General features: G+C 45.1%; 1 protein-coding gene across 3 annotated transcripts in view; it reads right to left on the reverse strand.

Annotated features, from left to right (window-relative positions):
* Positions 1–26,270, reverse strand: part of FAM167A (family with sequence similarity 167 member A) — a 332,782-nt gene that overhangs the window by 48,732 nt on the left and 257,780 nt on the right. For all 3 annotated transcript variants that reach the window (XM_078647572.1, XM_078647571.1, XM_078647573.1), the window contains one exon: positions 7,075–7,588. In XM_078647572.1, the coding sequence (XP_078503698.1) occupies positions 7,075–7,455 (381 nt within the window). In that variant the 5' untranslated portion in view covers positions 7,456–7,588. The remainder of the gene's footprint in view (positions 1–7,074; positions 7,589–26,270) is intronic.

The following is a 26,270-nucleotide window of genomic DNA, read 5'->3' on the forward strand; positions in this document are numbered from 1 at the left end:
AGCTCCAGGTCATGGCATGACCTTTCAGAACCTTTTACCTCTAGGTGTTACTTTAGGCCTAACCTGGTGAAATCCTGATAGACAATCACATGAGGCAGCTGTCCAGAAGGACGTGTGAAAGAAGCTGGTGACTTCTATCAAGTTACCAGCGAATAGGTAAGCTTCACTGATAATGAGATTTGTGGAGCACGAACTGTCACCCTGCAGGATATCCTGTCGCTATAAGCAAAGGATTCCAAGGTGGGATACCTAATGGATCGTTGTAAACATACACACTGTAGTCCTTGGAGTTTTCACAAGCTTCTTTATTTATTTATATTGTGCATCTCTTTTTAAAAAGCAGTCAACATGTTTCGTACTCAACAAACTTCTTCGGTCATGTTGTTTAGCACAGTTTTATTCAATGAGTTGGTCCACGCAATGTAAACAGTGCACCATCGTGTAGTTAAGTAGGTAGGGTACAGAAATCTGATTTATTGTCAGTTTATATGTTAAGTCATTGATATGAGATCACCTGTATTTAATCACCTCTTGACGTGTGTGTTCTCCCGCTGTAAGCATTAGTGGGGTAAGACAAGTACAGACAAACACAGGAGTCTAAGAGAAGCCGAATGTAGAGAACAGGATGTAAGATCATGCAAAAAGTTGAATTTTAAGATAAAAGGGTCCTTGACTATGAACTTCAAAATAAACCAAATCTAATGATTTGAGGGCAGCCTGTTTCTTGAGAGAAAATTTGTGTAAGGTAGATGTGCATGGAGAGATGTGCTTTGGGAAGAAAGAAATAAGATGGACTGCTGCATATTCATTGTGTGGAAAATGATTGAGAGGACAGATGGGAAGACCCAGATTGAGAGAGCTACAGTAATCTAGTCTTGCGAGTTTAACTGATTGGAAATGGAAGTACCTTAAGTAAGAGGCACAGAAGACAGAAGCAGAAGGAAGAAATCTTGTTGATGAGCGAGAGAGAGAGAGTCAAGGCTTGGTCAAACCAAAATCCAAGATTGTGGACTTCCTGAGCTAGGGTTGGGTGGCCAAAGCTTAGCTAGCCTTAAGCCATAAGTTGTAGAATAGGAGAGCTGTCTGTGAATGATAAAAATGTTTCCGATTTCTCTTGATTTTTTAATGAGTTTGGATTCATCTGTGATGAGGCATTTCTGAAAGTTCATGAGGCTGGTAGGGGAAGTCGCATTCAGTTGAAGAAGAATCTGTGTGTGATCTGCATATTACATAAAGGAAACCGCAAAAGAGTGGGTATGGAGTGCAAGAGGGGAGATATAAAGACTGCAAAGGAGGAACTGATTGAGGGACCCTTCTGAAGCCCAGAGTGACTCTGGAGAAAGCAGACCTGCAGAGGCGGAAGATGAATGACTTGTGAATGATCCTTAAGGTAATCTCTGATCCAGACAAGAGTGGCGTTTGGATTCTCATTTGATGACAACCTTTGAGTAAAGTGTGGAGAGACTCCAAGGGCAGCTGAGCCACAACAATCAGAAAGCGAAAATCATCTAGAATCAATACCCGGGACCATACTATCAAAAGTGCCCGAGGGAGCGACAGACTTATGCTCCTCCTTCTTGGCCTCTGGTGAACTTTGGTATTTCCGAAGGGGTTGTAGACGCTTAGGGCCCCTCTGTACTACAAATATCACCGGCGCACATGTAGGACTGGCGTGATATCAGGGGGGCATTCCCGTATTTGTTTGGGGTCATGGTCCCATGAAAATGGGAAAACACTGCCTCTGCGCCCACTCCATATTACAGACACAAACGCAGAGGCAAGGATGCGGACTCTCCCACACGGAGGTGGTGCACAGTCAGTGCACCCCCAGAAGATGCTCATTTGAAGGAAGAAAAGGGGTCACCTGGAAACACCCCCTAAGCTCGTCCAATCACTCACTGCACATGCCTGCAGGGGGATCTCTCCCCCCTATGACGCCAGCACAGAGAAAGGTGAAGTGGCAGCTTCAAACAGCCTGTCTGCTTTTCACTAATGCACTGCCTCTGAAGCAAGAGCGAGTTTGTCGCTGCCCTGGAGAAAGCGTCTTTACTGTAATAGGGCGCACTATCCCAGTCGGCGGCTTTAGCCCAAGGTGTGCTGAGCGCCGGCCAGGCCAGTGTGTGCTTTTTGTAAAAATAGACCAGGGCTGATTCGGTGCTATGTAGCAGCTGAAAGTACGATTGAAAACGATCGGGGATTCAATACATTTCCTCCAAAAAAAGAGAGAGAGATGAGAATGAATTTCTTTGAAGTAATGAAATGGGGCGATAGCGGCTGGGTACAGCGGGCTCAGCTAGGTTTAAAGCAGCTATGAGTGCTTCATTCTAGCAATGAGGGAAGATGCTTTGAGAAATATAGAGAGATTACGTAAATCATTCAAATTGGCCCGAAGACATGGAGTGCTTCATGAAGATTTGAGTGGGGCAGGGTTCAAGAGGGGAGCCCGATTTAAAGGTCATAATATGTTGAGTGGTCTTAGTGACGGATAACGCGGAGAACTGAAGACATGTAGGAAACGTTGGACTGACAAGATGAGGCCAGAGTGTTTGATATGAATTAGGATCGCAGGATGAATTAATATGTTACAGGAAACAGGATGAGTAAGGGAATTAACAATTTTGAGGACCACTTTAGAGGAACTGGAGGAGTTAGCAATCTTCTCTGCATAATGCGACACTCCGGCCATTCGTACGGAATTTTATAGGAGCCTAAAACCAGTTGTTAATGGGGAACATGTTAGAGCGGAGTTAGAAGAGCGACAACTAATTTCTGCTCATTTACATAAAAAAAATTCAGCTATTGACTTTTGATAAATCCAAGGGGCAGAAGGTAGGCGGTACTTGCTTGGGGATGTATTTAAAGGCGGAAGTGCATAAAGGCTATAGATGATCTAAGAGTGAATCCTTTCCACCCTGAGAGGCACAGACTCAGTCAAAATGGGGAGGTTCGTTTGTGCCATGCATGTCTAGAAACAGGTGGCGGGATTTGCGATCGGCTGATGAAACATGGTCATGGAGGGACCAGGCAAACCAAACTGTGTGGTGGTCAGACTATGAGAGAGGGCAGGAGGGAGGTAACCTTACTTGATCTGGATGAGCCAGAAGGAGATCCAAGGTATGGCCTCCCCTGTGAGTGTGACCTAGTACAAGCTGGAATGGTCCAAGAGGTACGCATGCATTCCAGAAACAGTGGCGAGCCAGAGCACTTGTGGGCATCCACCCAGAGACTGAAATCTCCCAGGAGAATATTCCTAGAGGAGTTTACAAATAAAAGAGAAATACATTTGGAGAAAGAGTTGCTTAAGTTTTTAATTGGTCTTGGAGGTTGGTAGATGAGGATGTAGGTAAGCGAGTAGGTGGAGGACATTGTGATTCTGAGGCCAATAAGTTTGGCATAATCAAAAAGGATAGGATCCAAGCTGGAGATCGCAAGGGATTATTTATAAATAATGGCTGAGTCTGGCCATTCCTCTCAGTGTGCGGACATCTAGAGATTCATAGACATGGGTAGCGAGTGCAAGATATGGTGGGGATGCCTCGCGCGTCTACGACCCTGTTGCAAAAATTATATCGTAATTGAAAACCTGGACTAGAAGACAGATTTGATGGCAGTGTTTATGAAGAGAGCTTACATTGGCCAAAATGCTTGTTCGTTTATGTGGGGGAGGGTGGGGGCTGCGCTATGGTCCGTGAAAGAGCATTGGGAATCGAGGCTGTGGGTTGATAGCCGGTATGACGAAGCGGCGTGGCATAGTAATTTAAGGAAAAGAAACTAGATTGAGAACTAGTAATACTTCGTCTAATAGGATTGACGGGTGCTTGCCAAAGAAGAACCAGCGGAATGAGAATCATGGCTGGCGCTGGGCTCGGACAGGCATAGACAAGCTTGCCCATGTCATGCCGCCAGTGCCCCTGCTGTGAGTGCCTGCTGCATGCCCAGGTCTATGGCCGCTTTAAGAAGGCCCTGCACATGGGGAGAGGAAGGCGAGTGGGTGGGAACTACTTCCCTCAGGTGTAAAGCTTGAAGAGAGAGCAAGTGGGGTAAAAAAAAAACAGATTGCTGCCCAGCCACTCTGGATGTAGAGACTGTGCACTTACTCACACCCACAGGGCAAATAATCTTAATTGAAATGAAGGTGATCATTTAAAAGCATAAATATGATGAGAACTAAAAAAAGTGTTTCCAGTTGGTGAGCTAGAAGTGAAATAACAAGGTAAAGAAAGAAACTGGACATGGCGCCGGGCAGCCCCTAACACACTTGGAAATTAAAATGTTAAAGCTTGACTGTAAAAGTAAGTCTGAGTACTTCTACTGAATTACTTTGCTATCACTGCAGTCGACTGCATACACAGAAAGAAGGAAAGGGAGGAACCAGCCTGTACTGTACTGTACAACTGCAGAGTTCCAGAGGGAGATAGGATTATTAATCATTTAATTATACCTTGCAACATATTATGCTCATTCCAACTTATGATGCTCAGACTTGCTCCAAGGTAGATTGTTCAGCAGCTAAACTGGGGATAGTGAGGAAGCTGAGTCAGCCAATGAGGAGAGTGAGGAACCTGAAGCAAGTGTTGATTGGGCTGCCAGACAGAGGCGCAACTTCCTGCAAATAGAGAGACCGGAGGGCAAGAAGGTGAAATCTCTGTTACCTTTAAGTCTAGCTTGATGCATAGCTTTCTGGCAATCTATTGTTCCTAATACTTTAAAATATATACAAAGTCTTTTGATTTCGCCTAAAGAAGTAGTGCCACCTCACCTTATGCTATTTGAAGTTTGGTGTATCATTCCAGCTCCTGGGATGCTTGCACTGAAATGCATGAGGGACTATTTTACTTCTCAAAAGTTCTCTGATTCATAACGAATTACATTTGTTTCTCTGCAGCAGGTGTTTTATTGTTTAGTCAGCACTCCAGTGCAATCCAAACCTATTGTCTTTGCCAATACTAGTTATTTATTCATTTTTAATGTCTCAGCAAAAGTGTTTCAACAAAAAGTCTTGAATACAACAAGATGTTAAGTGGCACATAAGCAACTATCAGTCGGGGTGGGTATGTATTGTGGAGGTTGTGGAGTCGATTGATGATCTCATATTTATGTTTACAAGAGGTTTGGATTTAGGTTGAGGTTGGTGTATGGTTAATATGAAGATTCTCTAAGCATAATATGATCATAGAGAATGATCATGAAGGAGGCGAATTGAGGGAAAAATGCCTTTAAGCTGGGAGATAATTTGTGAGGAGCATTGATATGTGGAGCTGCACATGGAGGTGACCAGGAGATTAAAGATTGCTGAAAGTATGTTACAAACTGGGAGGGACATCCTCAGCATCAAGGAGAGGTAAGTGGGGGAGGGCAATGTATGACACTGAAGACAAGGACCAGTAACTTGTAGGGATGCAATCTTGGCTGCAGCCAGCCAGTGTGAGGCCCACTAGTCAGGAGTAGTAATGTGTTTGGAAAGAATGTGTATTTTGTGGCAAAGGTATGTATACCTTGCTCAATGGGGTAAAAACGTGCAGGGGGAGGCCCACTAGAAGTCACGCTTCCCAGAGGAAAGTGGGGATTTCGGTGGTTGTGTGGGAAGAAATACTTATGTAGATTTTTGCGGTGCTCAATAATTGAAATCTGGCTGCTGCAGCAGTGTTGTCAATGGATGACTCTTTGCTCGTAGACTTGTTGCACTTCAGGATGAGGTGTGAGAGACGGATCTACGTAGAGAGGGTACAGGAGAGAGGCTGGCACCCATGCGGCTGGAAAATATATAATCTCAGTTTGGATGAGCTTCTCAGAGGAGTTAGTCATTGAGGGTCGATGGATGCGAGGTATTTAGGGATCAGGGTTTATAGGTGGGTGGACTCGTGGGAAAAAGAGAAATATTTGGGTGTAATCAGCATACAGTTGATTAGGCAACCTAAAGGAAGAGATTATTTGCCAAGAGGTGTTATGTAGAGGGCTAAACCGAAAGGGCCTTGGATTGAAGGCCCTCTGGGTCGATGTGAGAGGCATGAGAGGGACTACAAAAAAAAGATAGATAGGGCAAAGGCCAATGCAGTATCAGTCCTAGGGTACCAATATTAGATAGTGTGAACAGTACGATGGTAGTCAACAGTATCACAAGCAGCAGAAAGACCGAGAGGTGGGAGAACCAAGAAGATGTGACTGTGTTGGCAAAGGTTTGAAGTTGTACACCGTGCAAAGCATGAAGGCTAGATGGAAAGGAATCAAGCAGTGGTGAGGAAGGTAGTGTTCAGATTCAACTCCAGTCATTCATGATTTTTTTTAAAGAGTGAGAAGGCGGCAGTCGGTGAGGGCAGAAGAGTCAGCAGTGTTCTTAGTAGCGGTAAGACTACTGTGGATTTATAACAATAGAGACAGGTGCCTCTTACTAGAATGTTTAAAGAGAGATATTAGTCAAGATAAGACATGAGAGGAAAAGGTCAGGGCTTTGAGTATTTAGAGACTGAAGGGGTCACATGGTGCAAAAGATGACTTGGCAGCTTTGCATGTGAGTATAAGTTCATTGGAAGATGTGGTTCAAAAGGCCAAGAGCTTGATGGACATAGAAGGAAGTCTATGAGAGATGTAGGAGGAAGGATTCTGGGGTTTGAACACTGCTGCCAGGTTGGTGCTAATGCCCGAAACCGAAGAAGCGAAATGCAGAGAGTAATGAGTGTGCGGCGAGGGGAGCGAAGAGTATTGGTGTTGCGGGGAAGACATTGACAGTGAGAGCAAGGTAATCATGAGTGTAGATGTGATTGTCCAGTGCTTGTTTATTGGATATAACATGCGCTACGGTTGGTTATTTATTTACTCCCGAAGAAGTGCACACATTTTTGCTTCTTTTTGCTTGTTGTGCACCCCCATCAAAACAAACACACACACACACACGTGCTCTCCCTGGCTCTCTCTTTCTTCTAGTCATCTATGGAGAAAGAGAAAGATTCATGCAAGGCCCTTTGATGTTTGCTGACCTTATTAAAACCCCTTTTAACTCTATAAATATTGCAGAGGTGATCACTCAGAGATTTGCTGTTCAAAGAGGCAAGCTTCCCTTAAGAGCAGTACACTTACCAGTTCCTTCCTGAGCCAATTCAAGGCCTCATCAATGTTTTCAAATCCATTAATTTTTCCTGAAGTAATGGTCCTCTTCTCCCGGGGAGAGCTTCCGTTGAGGTGAACCACCGGCGCTTTCCTGAGGCAGACCACCTCCTCGCTAACTTGTCGCTTGTCTTTGGGCTCTGGCTCTACGGAAGGCGCCGGCTTCTTCCATGCTGGGTCCTCCAGCCTGGCCTTCCACTCCAGATATGAGGGCCTTCTGGTCTCCAGTCTTAGTTTCTCGGTCAGCGCCTTCAGGCTCCGTAAATGGTCATCGGGTGGAAGACCTAGGGCGGTGCCCTCAAGTTCAGGTACCTCGCTCACGTGGATTTTTGGTAACGACATTTTATTGCACATCCGAATGAGAAGAGTTCAAACGTAAAATGCAATTTAGTATTCCACCTGAGTCATAGACAAAGGATTCATTTCCCAGGTTACGCAATTTTTCTTTTTTTCAGAGAGGTGAGTTTCTTGACATCCTTCGGTAGGTCTATGAACAGAATAAAAACAATTTAAAGTATGGATGATGCATTTAATAAAACATAAATTCTATGACGTTTAGACGTGTAAGACATCGCAGTGATAGCAAAGCGCTATGCAAATGACAATCGCAGGTAGTACACTGGCAGCCAAGTGCAGGGACAAGTGACAAAAGGTGTGGACAGACTAAACAGCTGCAGCTTTTGCATCTACAACATCAGCACAAGCCAAATATTTCACATTAACACTAAAGCGTTCCTTTTGTCGTTTGAGGAATTTAACAGCTGGTAAGTGCATACAATGTGGAGCCCCAGTCACAGACAAAAGTCAGATAACACCTGCTAATGTCTGTCAGTACAGCTGTTCCCAAACAGACCCACATTCCCCTCTGCTTCAAATCCCGGCTCTACGCCTTTCTCAGAACTTACGGCCAGCTGTACGGAGGTAATTATTTGCGATTACCAAATAGAGTATTTTTGGGAGTAGCTATTTGGTAATGGCAAACACCAGTGTACACATGTGTGTTTTACACATTTTGCGATTCCCAGCGGGTCGCAAATAGACCTACCTCATAAATCTGAATGCGGCAGGTCTCAGTTTGCGACCCATTGGGAATCGCAAAAATAACAGGGATGGTGGTCTGCTGGGGTCAACAGACCACCATGTCTGTGATTGCTTTTTAATAAAACAATCTTTTTTTTTAAAGATGCAGCCCGTTTTCCTTAAAGAAAAACATGATGCATTTAAAAAAGAAAAATGAAAAGTTTCATTTTCATTTTTTAATAGACCCTCCCTCCCCCCCACCCTTGCTACGCCACTGTTGAACCAACATGTGCAAAATGTAATATGAAGGCAAGCAGCTGTGAGTTGAGTATGCACAGGACCTCTCATTTGTAATATGCAAATCAACCTCAGTTGAGGGTGGCTGTGACCTTGGGCGAGTATTAGTGTCAGTCTATGATTTGTAGTCATCTGGTGGTTCTGTGTGTGGCATTACTGAAGCCTCTTAAATACTGACTATTCAGATAATTATCCAAAGAGTCTATTTTTGTTTGCAGGTCCAGGAAGGCTAAAGGAGGATACGCAAATGGACATAGGCCCTATTTTGCCATTTACTTCTGTTTTCATGTGTACGGTATCACACTTTTGCTAAACTTATTTTTCACAGTTTTTATCTTGTCACTCCATTTTCTTCACCATTAGACTGTCCAGATCACATGTCTGAATTACGGATTCACATACTATGTGCTGAAAACATCACTGTATCTCAATGGCAGACCATCGTTATCAATGGCTTATCGGTAAACGATGGATGGCCATGATTTAGCTTTATTGGGCACAATGGTGTAATCTGCATTCATGCACTGATTAGAGATGGCAAATGTAATTTTGCACTATTTTGTGGTATTGCCAGATTCACGGGACAACGTTGCTCAGTGAGGAAGGCAACATATGTCATCTGACTGCAATGTTTGGAGGAGGACCCCACATGCAGAATCACCTTGACTCAGCTCAGGTACATAGATGTTTAGAGCTCTAGGCAAAATAAAAGTTTGACATTTGGGCGTTCCCCTACGCTAGCGAGCATCAAAGCTTTTGTGAAGACATGAGCTGCAATCTGGCATTCTGTTGTGGCTTCCTTTGGTGGCAGCACAAGGCAGCTGCCTATAGTGCCATTAATGAAGACCCAGCCTTGCCTTTGATGCTGCTATTTTCCTTCCACCCCTGAGACGGGGAAGGTCTGGAAGCAATACGGCTTTCTCTTATTTCCTTCGTGGTTGCCCGAAGAAAGGGCGACCCTTCCAAGCAGCCATGATGCTACCCTGCACTTAACATACACGTGAAAGGTTGCACCTGTCTTCTTAGAACAAAGGGTTCCAATTAGGAGGTCAGGCCACAAGGAGTTGCAAAAACCTCCCTGGCAATATGGATAATTTGTGATGGAAGATGAACAACTTTCTAAGAGTTAGGAAGCAATATACCAAAACTACCCCCCAGACAAAGTAGAGAAAAAGTTTGCCATAATCTTGTGGGCTGAAGGGCAAAACAATTGCAGAAAAAAATCAGGGACAAAAAGCACTAAATGTGGGTGATGAATGCCATGAAATTGAAAGTGTTGCAACACATCCTTCTCAGATCAAGGCTTCCTCATATATGACTAGGACAGTAAATGACCACAGGAATCTTGCTGGGAGCGCAAAGTGGGAAGACAACTATCTTGGTGAGGCTACTATAACCCTTAGCACACCCATCTTCACGCAGGAAAATGATGTTGTCCATCTATCGCAGGTACAAGAAGAGATCGAATTCCCGACGTCCTGGCCTCGATCCATCTGTGGTCTCTAATGCTCTGTTCCACCAATGTTCCTTCCTCTTAAGTCTCAGCCTAACATTTGACCGTGAAATATCAATATCATGCAGCTTCTTTACAGCCTGTTTGATCTGGTGCTTGTTAGCCTTGACATCAACAATGAAGACCAGCGTGTTGTTATCTTCCGTCTTCTTCACAGTGGACTCTGTGGTAAGTGTGAACTTGATGAGAGCATAATGGTCAAGTTTGATCCTACGAGAAGCCATCTTCCTGGCCAATGAGATATCGTTCCTGCATGTCAAGCTCGTAGCCTCCGTATAACTAAGGCCACTCTCCGATAACTTCAGTCTGCCGATGTAACAGGAATTGATCACGGTGCTCTGAAAAGGACAGCAGTGCTCTGAAGTTTGTGTGATACCTTATGGGAACTGAAATGTGTGGAGGGCAGTTTCGCAGCACGGTCAAATTTTGACGATTCCACCACAGACCAGGCGCTGTTTTCTGTTTGATGCAGATCATCAGTAATGTGGGCGTGGTTAATATTTTGTCTATTGGTTTGGTTTGCGATGCAATTATTATTTGTGTACTGGGTGTGGAGATACAATACTTTACAAGTTTGGGGACCTGAGATCCAATCTATTGGTATGTGTGATGTCAGGCTAGATCTTTTATATGAGGGAACTTGGGCCCAGATGTACAAAGCTTCTGTTTGCATTTCTTCAATAGCAGTAGGAATCGCTATTTAAGAAATGCAAAAGGATATGTACTAAATTTAGGATTTTTTTATAGCGATTCCTACAAAGTAGGAATCGCTAATAGGGTATTGCAAATAGGAAAGGTCATTGCATTCTGGCCTATGGGCAAAATAGGAAATGGTTTGCATTTCCTAAATTACGATTTCTTAATATGAAATCACAATTTAAAGAAATGGAAAGTCAAGGGTGCCTCTGTAGACCTCCCCTGGAGGCCCCTTGAATTTCCGAGTCCACATGTAAGTGCACATATGCCCTATGGACATATGTGAGCTTTATGTTCAAATTAAAAAATGCATTTTGAAATGCATTTTTGATTTTGAACATGGTTACCATCGACTTGAAGTCGATGGTAATAGCATTGCCTAACTGCCCGATTTTCATTTAGGAAATGCTACGTACGTGTGCTTTAGGAAATGCAAATAACTAACCCCTATTAGCGATTCCTAAATCGCAGTCACAATTTGAGATTTCTGCCGGATAGAAATTTCAAACTGCGACCGTTTTGGGCCCTTTGTATTTATTTATTTATAAAGTTTTATATAGCGCGAACATGACATCTGAAAAGGCCTTTTAGATTTCTTAACGGGCCGAAATAGCGATACAGCCCGTTAAGAAATGCTAAATGGCTTCGTACATCTGGGCCCAGTATATTGTTTCTTGTTGGGGCCCACAGTATCCCTTTAACTTAGTGTGGATGGTTGGAGGGTCATTGGTTGGGTGTCAGGTCAGTGTGTTATATTTTGTTTCGGAGAGTTATGCTTTAGGAAAAGTGTAGTCAGGGCCAGACTGGCCGCAGCGGGCACTAGGCGTTTCCCTGGTGGGCTGCTAGGGTGGGGGCCGGCTTTGGGCCCCTGGGGGGCCGTTTTTGTTACCAGGGTCAGCAATATCGCCCCCCTGCAACAAAATCGGCCGAAACCGGGCCTCGCAAACTGCTCGGCCTCAGGGGGGTCCGGCTGAGCAGTTTGCCGTGCCGGTTTCGGTTCCCAGTCCGGCCCTGAGTGTAGTGATGTCTTGTGTCCTCCTCACCCGCACGCTGCTGCACATAAACCTGTTGGTGCGGTTTTGCCTCTCCTGCTGCACCTTATATTTTATGACTGGCCACCACTTGGTTTCTGGGAATTCTAGAGGAAGTGAACACCTTGTCTTTGTTTAGACACATCCCAGTGCATTCTGACATTTTTATGAGCCAGCTTCACAACTCCCAGGTCTACACTTTATCACCTTTTCATCCTCATGATTCATATTTCCTCCACCGCGCTGTAGTTTTCACAGTTACTTTGGCAGAAAATGTGTTTGCATTTGTGCTAATTCTTCATTCAAGCACTGTTGAGTGGTTCCTGCTTCCCTGTGTGTATTGACCACAGGAGAAGGAATGGGTGGGAACCATTTCTCAAGGTTCACTATGAAAACATATTCTTAATTTTAATTTCTCCTGCAGAAACCAATGCACCCTTCCGAGCATGTGCTTTTTTTGCTAATAGCCGTTGTTCGTTTACAGACATAGTCTTTCCAAGTACACCTAGCTTACTCCTGGAAGTCAGGAGTACTTTTGGAGCACTACAAGAGTAAGGCACATCAAAATCTTTGTGACTCAGACTAATAGTATTTGATTAAAAGTGTACCCTGAGGCCGAGTACAAACAACTTACCTATTTATAGTGCACTGACTGACAAATATCTGCATTGTGGATTAGCTCTGGATACCGCCTATAGATTGAAACCAGTCTTCTACACATGTCATTTAAGGCATTGGAAAGGGTCCGTAAATTATTTAGATACGTCAGTCTATTCAAGCAATTCATATTTTGTATAGAGGCAATTCTGTATTGTCATTAAATGCTGCAGCCAGTGCTTCTTGAACAGTACACTTAGGTCCTGCAGATAAAGATCGTCACCACACTTTTAGAATATTCAAATGTATTACATTTTACACGCAATGAATTTAAATGAATTCATATACTTGGTCAGTGACTATTCTGATAATCTGGTATGGATCCAGCCCTCTTGGACATATACTGTACACCCATGTTAGAGAGGGCATTTTAGTTGTATTTAGCAATAGAGCTGGAAAACCTGGTGTCCTGGTTTGCAGAACATGTTGGCAATTTGAGTGTGCGAATGACAAAGGTTGCGAGAAATCCTAGAGGAAGGCATAGGTCGGGGTATCCAACGTATACCCACCCATTTCAGGATATCCAGTGAGATACATGTTTACAATGTTGGTGGCTACACCGAACATCTGACAGCTTTAACCACAGTCAGCGTGTGCCGGGCGGCCCTAAATGAGCATTGGTCCCACACTGATCTCTCGACAATGCTCAACACCAGTCTAATTTTCTCCAGAAGGGCCGGCTTTAGCACTGGCGACAATATTTTTTGGGCACCCTCCCCCATCACCTCCTCCTCTGATTCACTCAATACTAACCGGCAAAAGTGCCCCTCAAATCTCCATAGCCCCTCTCTCACATACACTTCATTTGTTTTAAAGCGCTGGTAAAGGCTGGCTTCACTAATACACACAGCTATCCACATGAAATACAGATCTGTTCTTTGCAGCAGGCATATTAACCCTTTGTGCTACTTTATGGCGAGTCAAAACTGCCACTAGACAAAACTCCGATCTCTCTCTCTAGCAGGAACATTGATCACAAGAGCTAATGTGATATTTTGTGTTGCTGCCTCAAAGCGGGATCACAAGGAACTCTGCAGCATGTGCTTTTAAATCTTAAGTCATTGCTAAACAAAGTGAGTGTCCCGCCTGAGCTCAGCGCCCCCCCATTTCCAGGTCAGCGCCCAATGCCGCCACACCGATGGCACTACCCTAAAGCGGGCCCTGTTCTCCAGTGGACTCTACAATATAATGTCCAGACATAGGGGGGACCTACATTGCAAACATATTTAACCATGATTCACCTTTTAATACTGGTTGTTACTATGTTTCTGTCCTGTTGATGGCCCTGTATAAATTAATTTCTGCAGGGTCAAAATGTCGACTACTGAACTAGTGGATTGATATTAATTCTTTTTTTTGTGACAATATTTTTGTCAAGGAGGTTACGGCTTGTACTCAGTGGAAACCGTTGTTCTTTGTAACATTGATCTGCCCAGGTTGCCAGGTTTACATGCTTGCCCCATAATAGTTGGTCTATATACTGAAAATCTGGCATAAACGTCACCCTATAGCTACGTGGAACCAGTGCCTAATTTGAGCCTGTGGCTTCCGGTGCTCACCACCAGCACTTAATATCAACACCGGCACTTTTCATGAACACCAGTTAAGGACACATTCATTTATGGGGAGATTAAGTGATTTGCCAAGAATCACAGGATGTTGAGCCGACGCTGAGACTCGAGCTTGGTTCCCCGGCTCCGAAGTCGACGGCTCCCCACTTTCATGGTTAGTAGTTGGTTCTGTTTTAGGCTGCGCTAACAGGAGATATGAGCTGGTGCAAGCTGTCTCCTGATGAGAGCCCGGCACTTATGTTTTTTAAAAATCGACCACTGCGTGGAACACTCCTGATTTAGATCCATGATCAGTATGTGCATGTACATGTGCATGTGTAACCCCAGGAACCAAAAACAACATAAACTGTGGCAACACAGTACTATATCATACATTCCATACATGTAATCTTTGTTGATATTTCAGTTAAAATCAGGGACACTGGAATAATGTGGCACTGAAAAACCAAATTAGGAGGCAGGGTTGACCAAATTATTTAGCGAGAAAAAGGGAACTGATGTGCTATTATGCAGCACATTCTGTGGCTATCTGGGCAAACGCTGCAACTCATTGAAACCAGTTTAACATTTTAATCCAGCAATCAGTAACTAACTGTCTTCCACTGTGCAGCACAGCGTGTGGTGTTTTTTTTGTGCAACTTTTGGTTCAATTTGAGCAAGGAACAATTCTATTTTGATGTCTACAAATTATGTAGCACGTGGTGGATGTGCTGCAGATCCATCATTATGCTGATAATGCAGCTGCCGAAGTGTTTTATAATTGCAGTGACCCTGGCTAAGACCCTAAATAAAAAGCCCTCTAGTGTCTGTCACAAAATGAGGTAAGACCACAAAACTCTCTTAACATGGTATATGTAACAGCCCCTAAATGGTAATTATGTTGAGCCATGACCCCCAACACCCAAGTCTGTTATTTTTTAACCAATTAGTCACCTATGATTGGGATACTTTCACCAGCCACCACTACACCAGGGCACACAGTTTAGGGTGCGGTGTGTGGTTCATAAGACCAAATTGGACAGTGGCTTGGCTTACTCTTTAAACCAATTGAAACGTTGTGTTCCATGATGTTGTGATATGTTATTTATATTTGTAGGGTGTGCATATCACCTAGGAGGGCGTGAGTGAAAGGAGAAGCGTCTGCCTCGTCTGATGTAGGCTTATTGGAAGAGCCAGGTTTTCGGTTTCGTCCAAAATTCGAGGTCCGAGCTGGTGGGTCTGATGTGGCAGGGATGTTCGTTCCGGGCTTTGTGTCCGGTGTAGTAGAAGGCGCGGCCCCCAGCGTTGACACACTGTACGCAGTAGACTAGCTGAGAGGAGGTGCCTGACCAGGGTGTGAAACCGTATGCGGTTGTTGAGGTGGATGAACCGTGGGTGTGAGGGCTTTGTAGGTGTGTGGGAGGAGTTTGAAAATAGAACGCTTGTGGATTGACAGCCAGTGCAAATTCTTTTTGTGTTTGGATGTTTATATGTGGTGGGGAAAGTTGAGGGGGAGTCTGGAGCCTGCATTTTTAATGACTTGGAGTCTTTTACTGAGTTGGGCTGTGATGCCAACATAGAGGGCATTGCCATAGTCGAGCCTGCTTGCGATGAGGTCTTGTGTGACAGATCAGTGGGTGTCCAGTTGGAGCCTTTTGAAGATTAAAAAAATATTTTGATGGTGTGGAAGCAGGCAGAAAGGACCTGATTGACCTGGTTGGTCATGGAGATGTGTCTGTTGATCACAATGCCCAGGTTTCTGGTAGCAATGGAGGGGCGGGGAGTTGGTCCTAGCTGGTGGGCCACCATGCCAAGGACCAGAGAGAAGTGTTCTTTCTCTAAAGAACCACTCCGGTTGCACCTTTGTTTGGACAATGGCTGTCTACTGGTGTTCTGGCCATTCTGGAAAATAAGAACATAAGTTGTGTTCGGGGGTCCTCGCATCAATGCCCTTAAATATCCGGTCTCCTTCAGTAGAAAATCAGGCATATTGTTTTTTGGAACCAACTAATGACTCAGCTGTTTGAGGTAGGTTTGAGCTGATATCAGTTGCATTCAATTAGTCCTTAAACAAACCTGTTAAGCCATTTAGATTACGAACTTTCAAATAATTAAATACATTATCCGACATTTCTTAAATCATAGCAGCTCATTTAATCATGAAGATTAATCTTCGCCATCTCTGTGTCACATTTCGTGGCTCCACCTTTTATCATCAGCACCTAACAGTGCTAGGACTCATTGCTTGTCACATGAGTGACAACGGGGAAGTACAATGACTGCCAATCTGTCACGTCATTTCCTTTACCTGCTTGGGACGTTCTATCCTGGTTATACCTGGTAGCAAAGAAAGACAGAGCCTGGAGTGACAAATAGAAAAGGTAAGTGGCTGCCGCTCCGTGCCCTGTGTATCAGCCAGGACGTTACCTCTGCAGGGTCTTCTTTAAACCACATTCGTATTTATTTTTAAATTACGCCAGCTGTGCATTTTGATGACTTTGCCACCTCACACAAGCCTTCACAGAATATTGGTTCTGCTGATTGGGGTAGTGGCTGAGAAACTTTAAAAAATCCCATAAATGTCAGCAGAATTGGCTTTCTAGGCGCTAAAGTTATCAGGTAGAAGGAGTAGTCTGTTCACTTCAGAACCTGCAACTGGCCCCGCGTATGTCTTGCCCCTTCCACTGACCTCCAGCTCCTAGCAGAGCAAAGCAGGGTTTACTTCGAAGGGAGTCAGAGCGGCAGCCATGTTAGAATTTTAGGACAATATGTCATGGGAAGTACCCCAGCCCGAAAACAAGCCTGTGCCTGCTGACAGTCATTACCACACCCAGTTGCCCATGACACTCCGAGTCAGTTCAGTTCAGTAAATCTTTATTTCAATGATTAAAAACCATCATAAAAAGAAATTTTTTAAAAATTCATTAAATTTACATTTCTGAACTATATTAAGACAAAATGTATACAGTTATAAAAACATAGTGTTATATACATCATTGCTTAACATCGATTCTTAATCTTACTGCTACTTTAAAAAAATTCATAACAGAACATAAAGTGCGCGTATCATTTGCTCTTTGTAAAAAGAGTAGTGCAGTTTTAGCATGACTAAATTTTGCCTCTTTTAAAATGTCCACCAAAAATCTACGTCGGGGGATCTGATAAAATGAACACAAAAGTACAAAATGAAGGGTGTCCTGGCACCCTTCTGCTCAATTGTTAAGGTAAAACCAGATGGATATGATAAAATATTAGGTAACAAATTGAGCCTAAAACGACACATTAAAAACCTGTCCTGCTGATTGTACATCAAGAATAAATAGGGTTCCATGCCCTCCCCATTACTTACTAAACAATGAGCCGCTACTGATCTCTTTAATAAATTAATGCCTAATCTGTCAGATGCAAATTTTCCTAACAGCAGCTTTTTAATTCGGGATTTACAAGAGGTAGAAATTGCAGTCGGGTTACTAAAGAGATTATGCTGATCTATATTCTCTAGCATACCCTGGACATACATAGCCAAGGGATTTGCAACCCCTTATCCCTTTGTAGGCAATCTCCAACAATTACCCTACTTAATTCTGCCTCAGGGTTTACCCAAAATCTGAGCCATGCCATAATGGGCCTCATCTTTACTTGGTCTGTAATGTATGGGGTCCCAAGTTCAGTGTGTGCAATTTCTGCTGGGGTACTCTGTGGGATTTTTAATATCCTACGGAGGAATTTGTCTTCCTCCAACTGTAAATATTTTGCATCTCTAAAACCCCTGACCTCTGCTCCATACAAGGCCTTTGCAGTGCTTATGGAGCCATATAGGCTCATTACTTGTTCTGGTGACCAACGACCCAGCCTACGGGCAAAATTTAAAATCGCACCGTTTGAGGAGACCAGCTTTGTACAGCGTTCCTCAATCAAGGAACTAAACTTTATCTCCCCATCAAATAAGAGGCCCAGATAGGGAAACGTACTCACAGTTTCCAATTTGTGGGTCCCTATTTTAAATACAAATTTCCTGGAGGGCCTATTACCTGCCACCATAACAAAGGACTTGCTCAGATCCACGGACAGATCTAAATTGTCCATGAACTTTACAAATCCGTCAACAAGGTATTGTAAACTTCGTGATGTTCGCGCAAGCAGAACTGCGTCATCCGCATACAACAGTACCGGAATATGACACGTTCCTGCTTTAGGGCAGTCTACGTTCTGGGCAATCAAAGTACTCTCCAAATCATTTATGTAGAGAGAGAACAAAAAGGGAGCAAGGATATACCCTTGCCTCACTCCGCTGGTGCACGGAAAGGGATCAGTGCTCCCCCCCTCAGTGCTAAAGCGGACCCTGGCAGTGGTGTTCCAATGTAATTCTCTGAGGATATTTATAAGACCTGGGTCAATTTCCAGGTTATTCATCATGGCCCACAGTTTATTCCTGTTCACATTGTCAAAGGCCGCAGCCAAATCCATAAATCCCATATAAATAGTTCCATTACTTGCTTTCGTATACTTGGCCACTAATAAATAGAGATTGAGACACTGATCACTAGTTGATTTACCTTATCTAAAGCCATACTGGGTGTCTGCTATGGTATGGTGCTCTTCTGTCCAGGCCATAAGATGATCCAATACCACCCGACCTAGTATTTTGGCTGAAACATCAATCAGCGATATTGGTCTATAGCATTGAGGGTTGTCCCTACTCCCCTTCTTGAAAATAGGGACAATTAATGCAGTAGACCAAGATCGTGGGAGCCCAGACTTAATGGCCGCACTTAAAACCCTCGTCATGATTGGTGCCCATAGGTCCGCGTTACTTCGGTATAAATCTGGCGGGGTGCCATCTGGCCCTGGAGCTTTATTTGGGGTCAGGCCTTGGATAGCCTTTGTTGTTTCTATATGTGAAAAATCTATTTCCAAACTCCGTGTGCCATCCCAACCCCCTTCTGGCATTATATCGTGGGTGTGATTGTAAAGACCCTCAAAATGGGTCACCCATTGTTCAGGAAGTATATTGGTGCTAATCACCAGGGCACTATTATCCTGGAAGCAAGGCCTATTAATAATTCGCCAGAATTCAGTAAAATCCCTGTTCTCCTCTGCCTCTCTTAGGTCAGCCCAGACTTCCGCTTGCAATGAGGCCTTTCTCCTTTTTAACATGATTTTATATGTTTGTCTACAAAGGGCCACTTTTGGTTTGTCCCTGGGGTTAGCTTTGAGGCTTGATTCTAGGTCTCTTAGTGCTCGAGAGCAATTATTATTGAACCATCTTGGTTCTATGATGTTCCTTCTGGGGCCTTTTGTTTTCAGTAATTCATCAACCAAGTTGGTTAGCGACCCAAACACCGTGACCAACTCGCGTCCCTCTATTGAAGGTTCTAGACAATCTTCAATCTGCTTTTTTCCCTTCTCTATTAGAGATTTATAGAATTCCTGGGTATTGATTTTTGATCACCTAAGTCGCCTCCCCTGATCAGTTGGCCTCAACTCAGTATCAGCTGGTTTACTTATTTTCCGGCGGCCACTATATATTAATTCCAAGACTAGGGGATTGTGGTCACTGAAAATGCTCCATTCCGTTCTAACCTCTGCAATCCAATGTTTTGCAAAAGTAGATATCACCATGTAATCAATAATGGAGGAGCATCCTCTTCTTTAAATGTTGGAGTAAGAGTACCCTCTATTCCCGGGGCAATCAAATCAACCGTGTGAGTTAACGCGTTGGTGTCTAATAGTTTAGTTAGTGTTATTCCCTCCTTGTTGTGCTCAAAATGTGGCCCGGTCTCTGTAGGACAGGACGACCAATCTGCAGTTACTGGGAGCAGATTCGGGCATAGGTGACAATTTAGATCGCCCATCACCAAGACAATTGGTTCCGCCCCCTCTTTCCTATGTTCAGCCTCTTGGTTGAGTATGCAGTCTAGTTCCTGAAGTACAGCGTTATTTCCATTTACAGGCCCTGAGTTGTAGATGTTAAATAACAATAACCTCAACCCTTGCCCTTGGAATGTCACCGCCTGAAGGGTATGTGACGTCCAGGAGGGTAGTATCCATCTTCTTTCTAAATTAAAGTCAACATATAATGCTAACCCTCCCTTTGCCCTTCCCGATCTACTTTCTTGAGCTGGCACGAAAAAACATTTGTAGCCCTCTATTTGGTGAGGGGAGCATTCGACCGCCCAGGTCTCCTGAAAAGCTAATATGTGGAACCCACATAGGTGGTTTCTCCAATCAGCATTTTCCAATTTCCCAGCTAGGCCTGCTATATTCCAGGACATTATGTTCAGCCCTCCCCCAGGTACTTTTCCGACATTTATTCCCTGAATATATGACACAGATTCATCCCTCCCTATTAACATGACCCCTTGTTCTCCCCCATCTTGCTTTACTGGGAGTCCTACGAGCCCCTTCCCCTGGTAGTTTCCCAGGCCTCCCTGGGCAATAAGTTCGTTATGGCCGTCCTCTCTTGAAAATTCCCTAGTTGAGATAGTCATTCATTGTCGTCCATGGACAGAAGTGGACTAAATCTATTTGTCCACTGTGGGAAATCCTGTCTTAGTGTATACGGGCCTACCTGCTCAAAATTCCTTGCCCAGTGCGTGTCTGGTACCCTGCCCTTTCTACCAAAGATGTAACTTGGGGTGTGTGTGACACGTGTTCTTGGGTAAAAAAACCCTAGTGGCATGGATCGTATGGTACTAGTCTTGTTCCTGTTACAGTTACCCAATATATATTCCACTAAGTTGGTGTACCTAAAGTTTGCAATAATGCAGTTCCCTGCAATATCTTTCCTCCCGCTACCTATCCAATTTACCCTCCTCACATGGAGAATCTCCCCGCCTTCCTCACCTTGCAGGGGTCTGTGTATATTCAGCCAATTAATTATCTTGTTTTTTAAATCCATATGTGACTCTTTCTGCCCCACCCTGAGTTCAGGTGCCCCGGCAAAAACAACAACATAAGGGCATGCTTCAGGGGGTAAATTTATACATGGTAGGGGATAGTTTAATCTGTCATTTGACTCGTGACCTGTCTGATGTGTATCTGCTAGTCTATGAATTGAGGGATTCCCTATTTGTATTGGCGGCATAGTTGTCTGCGTTTGGGCCTTATCTATATCCTTATTCACACTCTTTGACATATTTCTGACCCCCGCCTGGGCTGGGAGTTTAGGGGGTGCATGGACTTGTGCGATAGTACATTGCTCATTACTGACACAGTTATTATTAACAGGAGTTTGCCGGGTTGAAAGAATAGCCGATGATGTGGGGTTTACAGTTGGATTGCTGTCTATAGAACCCTTTATCTTACCCTGTTTGTTCAGTTCATTTGCAATTTTATCTAATCTACTGACTAATGGTTTTATTTGGCTAACGATAAAGACTTCCAGGTGTTTTTGAAGATCTGCTATTACTTCGTCCATCCATCCTGGTGGACGTGAGTGGCATGGCGATTCTACTGCCATGACCTCGTCCTCTATCTTTTTTGACCTGTGCACAGCGGTGCTTGATTTCTTTTTCCTGGGTTGATTCTTCCTAGTGCACCCTCTTTTAATTCTATTGTCTAATACTCTATTTTCAACCCTGGCTGTGGTCACCACAGCATCTGCTACCGGCTGGGCACAAGGGACGCCTTCAATTGAAATGTCCAGGGTGCCATATTGGGAAACCTCCAATAGATTGGTTTCCGTAACTTGTGTAGGTGTAGAAGAAATAGTTATTGGTGTAATGGATAGGCTCCTCTCAGTTCGCTTGATCTCCCCAATAACTTTCCTCAACATTAAATCAATCGCAGTGGGTGGCGCTTTATGAGATGATGAGACATTATGCTCAGGCCGTGTTGGGGGCAGGTATTTCCTCCCCTCCACTCGGCGGCCACTGTGTTGGTGTGGCGGCGGCGGGAGGGAGAACAGCCAAGCCCAGCGGTCAGTCAGGAAACCAGGTAACAATGCAATGGCCCCCAGGAAAGACAGAATGGACCCCGCTACACCGGGGCCGAGCAAGAGATTCAAAGCGCCTCCGGGCGCGTGAGTGGCGGTGGCGGCTTGTGGCAATGCCGCTGAGGAGTCTGGGGCAGGTAGTTCCTCCCCTCCACTCGGCGGCCGCAGTGTTGGTGTGGCAGCCGCGGGAGGGAGAACAGCAAAGTCCAGCTGTCAGTCAGGAAACCAGGTAACAATGCAATGGCCCCCAGGCGAGACAGAACGGACCCCGCTCCACCGGGGCCGAGCAGGAGATTTAAATCCCCTCCGGGCGCGTGATTGGCGGTGGCGGCTGGTGGCAAAGCCGCTGAGGAGTCTGGGGCAGGTAGTTCCTCTCCTCCACTTGGCGGCCGCTGTGTTGGTGTGGCGGCGGCGGCGGGAGGGAGAACAGCCAAGCCCAGCAGTCAGTCAGGAAACCAGGTAACAATGCAATGGCCCCCAGGCGAGACAGAACGGACCCCGCTCCACCGGGGCCGAGCAGGAGATTTAAAGCCCCTCCGGGCGCGTGATTGGCGGTGGCGGCTGGTGGCAATGCCGCTGAGGAGTCTGGGGCAGGTAGTTCCTCCCCTCCACTCGGCGGCCACTGTGTTGGTGTGGCGGCGGCGGCGGGAGGGAGAACAGCCAAGCCCAGCAGTCAGTCAGGAAACCAGGTAACAATGCAATGGCCCCCAGGCGAGACAGAACGGACCCCCTGGAGTGACAAATAGAAAAGGTAAGTGGCTGCAGCTCCGTGCCCTGTGTATCAGCCAGGACTTTACCTCTGCAGGGTCTTCTTTAAACTACATTTGTATTTATTTTTAAAATACACCAGCTGTGCATTTCGATGACTTTGCCACCTCACACAAGCCTTCACAGAATATTGGTTCTGCTGATTGGGGTAGTGGCTGAGAAATTTAACAAAAATCCCATAAATGTCAGCAGAATTGGCTTTCTAGGCGCTAAAGTTAACAGGTAGAAGGAGTAGTCTGTTCACTTCAGAACCTGCAACTGGCCCCGCGTAGGTCTTGCCCCTTCCACTGACCTCCAGCTCCTAGCAGAGCAAAGCAGGGTTTACTTCACAGGGAGTCAGAGCGGCAGCCATGTTAGAATTTGAGGACAATATGTCATGGGAAGTACCCCAGCCCGAAAACAAGCCTGTGCCTGCTGACAGTCATTACCACACCCAGTTGCCCATGACACTCCGAGTCATTCTGGCCTCACTGGCTCCTCCACAGCTGGAGTGCCATAGAGTTCTGAAGGCTAGACTGCCCACTTGCTCTCAGTAGACAATCCATGTTGCAGTCAGTGACATTCTATTGTGCGTGCAGCAATTACCTCCAATTAGCGATGAGCTCCTCGGAACATTAACTTTGCAAGGAGATGTTTCAGGCACCGGAGGCAGTTGCCTGGATACAGCAGTTCCAGTTGCTATGACAGAGTGAGAGGGAGGGCACATGCCCCAAGGTTAGTGATGGGCCCAAGTTTAATCATGTTGATAGAGTGAAGGTCAGGCGAGACTATGGAAGGGCTGATCTTTTAGTGGGGAACTTAGCTTTTGTTTGCCGACTTTTACTTTCCTGCTGTGCTCATCTGCGCGGTGAGCTGTCTCCGGGAACTGTCTGACTCACTACCGTAGACAGCTTAATCACCCTTTCATCAGACAAAAGCGCTACAAAAGGCCTAGGGCATAGAGAGTCACATTCCACTCCAGTGTCCTCGGTCTCGCGAAGGCCAAGGTGTGCCTGCTGCAGAGTGGAAGACAAGTCAAACGGACTGATTTCAGTCCCAGACAGATGGACTTGGTGATTTTATCAGACCTGTATGAGGCATTGGTTGCCTCGTGTACACCAGGATGTGGGCAGACAGAAGAAGAAAGCAGGTTTACGCTTTCTTCTGGTGTGGCGCAGCGGCCAGGGCGGAACCCAGGGGCTCATGGTTTGATCCCCGGATCAGCCCAGCACCATGTGACTCTGGGCAATAGCTCACTTAATCTTCCCGACGGCTCCCAGCGCCTAGACACCTTCGGGTAATTGTTCGCGCTTTACAAATAATGGACATTTACCATGGCGTACATGATGTCCAGGATTCTTTAGCTATTGGCAGGTACAAATCAGCACTAAACACACGTATTAATGCCCCAGTCTACAGTGTGAGATACTATCCTGACATACCACCTACTACAACCTAAGGTCAGCCAACCAGCACTGCCTAATTGGTGCATATCGCGTGCACAACGCCCTTCCACCTTCTTGGTCCCGCTCACTGGAAGGCTCTCCCATTGAACATCAGGCCCAGTCAACCCAATAGCACATTCAAACAAAACTAAGTAACTCGTAAGCCACATCAATTAAAACTTTACCACAGAGGGGCCTGAGAATGAATGTGTTTTTGTGTTTTGTATATATGTCTCCTGCTAAGTGCTGCTCTCAGCCACACTGATATCTACTCGATACTCTGCTGTACAGTATTTAAAATGTCTGATGGACCCTGCTGCTCTTACTGTACAAACAACAACTTAATACCACTTTCCAAAGATACCCTCATTGTATTCTCCAATCACAGTGGCGGCTCCTCCGCAATGGTGGAGGAGCGTCACCCCACTGCCTGGCTCAGAGCCAGCAGCAAAAGATGTTCTTGCATCTTTTTATTTTACACTAGCAGCCCGTCCCGGGTGTGAATTGCTGCCGGCCAGAAGTATATTGTTTTGTAGGATTTCGTTTAGATAGCATTTCTTATCTGTGACAGGCCTGTGAAACGCTCCTAAAAATACCCCTGTACCCCAAAACCCAAACCTAGCCCTGAACCCTAAAAATACCACTGTACCCCAAAACCACCCCTGAACCCTAAAATATCCCTGTACCCCAAAACCCAAACCTAGCCTTGAACCCTTAAAATACCCCTGTACCCCAAAACCCAAACCTACCCACGAACCCTAAAAATACCCCTGTACCCCAAAACCCAAACCTAGCCCTGAACCCTAAAAATAACCGTGTACCCCAAAACGCAAACCTACCCCTGAACCCTAAAATACCCCTGTACCCCCAAAATCCAAACCTAGCCCTGAACCCTATAAATACCCCTGTACCTCAAAACCCAAACCTACCACTGAACCCTAAAAATACCCCTGTACCCCAAAACACAAACCTAGCCCTGAACCCTAAAAATAACTGTGTACCCCAAAACCCAAACCTACCCCTGAACCCTAAAATACACCTGTACCCCCAAAATCCAAACCTAGCCCTGAACCCTATAAATACCCCTGTACCTCAAAACCCAAACCTACCACTGAACCCTAAAAATACCCCTGTACCCCAAAACCCAAACCTAGCCCTGAACCCTAAAAATACCACTGTACCCCCAAACCACCCCTGAACCCTAAAATACCCCTGTACCCCAAAACCCAAACCTAGCCCTGAACCCTTAAAATACCCCTGTACCCAAAAACCCAAACCTACCCATGAACCCTAAAAATACCCCTGTACCCTAAAACCCAAACCTAGCCCTGAACCCTGAAAATAACCCTGTACCCCAAAACCCAAACCTACCCCTGAACCCTAAAATACCCCTGTACCCCAAAACCCAAACCTAGCCCTGAACCCTAAAAATACCCCTGTACCCCAAAACCCAAACCTAGCCCTGAACCCTAAAAATACCCTGATACCCCAACACCCAAAGCTAGCCCTGAACCCTAAAAATACCCCTTTACCCCAAAACCCATACCCATCCAAAACCCTAAAACTACCCCTGTACCCCATAACCCAAACCTATCTCTAAACCCTAAAACTACCCCTGTACCCCATAACCCAAAACTATATCTGAACCCTTAAAATACCCAAACACCCCAAAACATATACCTCAGTACCCCAAAACATATACCCCTATACCCATACTTACCTTATCCAAACATTTAAAAAAAAACATGCTTTTACCATTCATGCATTTACAACGAATTTCGTTGTAAATGTATGCGTGGTAAAAGCATATAAAATGTAATGCCATGCGTTATAATGGCATTGCGGAGTCATGGTACTTTCGTAATGAAAGTATGCGGAGTGATGGTATGCGGAAAGAAAGTTGCAGAATAATGGGTGTTTACCCTCCCCTGGTAAGTACATTGGTGGCACGGCGGCCCACATCTCAGCAACATACTCATATTTTTTCACCAACCATTTGAAAAATGCACAGGTCTCTCTCATTGATGATTCAGAAAAGGGGGTTGTGATGAACAGAGTGTCTGAATTAAGCAGACCACTCTTACCCAGTCCAAAGATCAGGGCTTGATCCATCACCGTTATTTAGCTCACTGCCCCATCCCAGCTCAGAACCTGGCTATATGCAAATTAGTCTGTCCCTGGCCCAGTGCATCATGGGAACAGGGCAGACCAAACTACCAAGCCAATTCTTCACCAGAAAGGAGACAAGCTACCGGGGACCGGTTTCTGGCATTTCAG

The sequence above is a fragment of the Lissotriton helveticus genome, chromosome 6 (assembly GCF_964261635.1).
Source record: "Lissotriton helveticus chromosome 6, aLisHel1.1, whole genome shotgun sequence".
Classification (NCBI taxonomy): domain Eukaryota; kingdom Metazoa; phylum Chordata; class Amphibia; order Caudata; family Salamandridae; genus Lissotriton; species Lissotriton helveticus.